Source organism: Beauveria bassiana (genome assembly GCF_000280675.1).
Source record: "Beauveria bassiana ARSEF 2860 unplaced genomic scaffold BBA_S00119, whole genome shotgun sequence".
Lineage (NCBI taxonomy): Eukaryota > Fungi > Ascomycota > Sordariomycetes > Hypocreales > Cordycipitaceae > Beauveria > Beauveria bassiana.
In genome coordinates this window covers 3,320-4,949 of record NW_007930954.1, presented here as the reverse complement: position 1 = coordinate 4,949, position 1,630 = coordinate 3,320, and the positions used below count along the sequence as shown (strand labels likewise).

At 50.6% G+C, this 1,630-nt stretch overlaps 1 protein-coding gene across 1 annotated transcript in view; it reads left to right on the top strand.

Moving 5' to 3' along the window:
- The window catches only part of BBA_10296 (reverse transcriptase), a gene marked incomplete at both ends in the record, with an annotated part of 2,845 nt that extends 1,761 nt beyond the window's left edge, over positions 1-1,084 (top strand). The window contains one exon of the mRNA XM_008605393.1: positions 152-1,084. Coding sequence (XP_008603615.1) covers positions 152-1,084 — 933 coding nt within the window. The remainder of the gene's footprint in view (positions 1-151) is intronic.
- Between the last annotated feature and the right edge of the window lie 546 nt (positions 1,085-1,630).

Here is a 1,630-nt window from a genome sequence, read left to right as displayed (position 1 = left end):
TCACTGGAACCATGGAGATTACGGGTATCACTGAGCGACGCAAATGACGAAGTCTGTGCAGAGTGGACGCAAGCTGTTGCTGTGAGCTGCTCGTCGAGAAACGGCATGGTTGGTGTTGGCGGAGTGATTAAGACCGAGAACGCCGCAACAGGACAGTCGAAGCGGAAGGTTTTCTCCTTCACCCTGGGAGCGCGAACAGAACCCATTCTCAGGCGAATTGGCGGCCATGGCGTATGCGTTGCGTAATCTGCCGCACAGCGAGCATCAGAATATCGCCCTCTTCACGCGCAACAAGGGAGCGGTGGCTGCCCTGAGTCGGCCGTATCAGCAATCAGGACAAGAGTTCATCAAATGCATCTACGACTTGGTAGATCAGCTGATTGGCAAGGCAAACACCATTGCTATAAGATGGGATTCATCGGATAAGAACAAACTATTGCAAGCGGCCAAGATACAAGCAAAGACTGCAACGCAGCAAGGCACGGCACCCGAGGTTCAGTTTCCGCTGATGAAATCCACGACTTTGAACATTGAACGAAGAAAACTTGAAGGTGAACGGTGTTTGCCTGAAGACGTAGGAAAGTTCTCCAAGAGGATTGATGCCGCTCTTCCTGGGAACCACACACGTGAAATTTACGAGGAATGGTCATGGAGGGAGCGCTCAGCGCTTGCCCAATTGAGAACAGGCATGGCAAAACTGAATAGCTATCTCCACCGCATCAAGGCAGTGACTTCTGAACAATGCGCATGCGGGCACGCGAGGGAAACTGTGGAGCATTTTCTCTTCCAATGCCCGCAATGGAACGAACAGCGGAAGAGTTGTGAGCAAGCACGAGCACGAGATGGAATGATTTGTCCCTCCGGTTGGGAGGGAAGTCGGCATCGGACGGAGCGAAATGGCAATCGCGCGTGGGTGCAGTTCGAGCAACGATATGGTTTACACTTGCGACAGGACGCTTTGACAACTGAAAGGAAATCAGCCTGGCTCGACATTTTTGCTACACGTAAGGTAGATCAACTTCCCGTTACACAGCGGTCAGCCTCGACAGACATGGCTTGTGACGCTTCGGTCGCTGAAAGATAGGACTCCGAACACTTGGGGAATTACCCTCAAGCTACTGTAACTAGTCATCTACAACAAACAAAACTATATGCGGACAGTTGGTGGGGAAGGCAGCTGCAAGACGATCAGCAAGAACACGAACAAGGATGAGGAAATGAGGGGAGACAGCCAGAAGTGTACTTAAGCATAGCTAGTGAGCCCTATTGGCTGGAAGCCACCGGGCGTAATAAACAATGAATGAATGTACTACAGTATGTATAGGAACAAAGGCTATCCCAATAACCAAAATGCTATGCCCCTCAACAGCTGGCAACAGATGATGATGGAAAGGTACTGGCCGGTATTCCTAGGCTGGAACGAGCTACCTGTGTACATCCAACTGGTCCTGCTTCTTCTTTGGGCGTTTATGGTGTATGGGCTGTATGTGCTGTATCGTTTGAACCTAGTGCACGAGCAATACCTGAGGCAATCTGCGAACCCTTGCTCGTGTATCTCGTAGGGTCAAGGGTTAACATTGTCTCCTCCCCAAACCGCCATGAATATACGATTCTCTCCAAGAACATATGA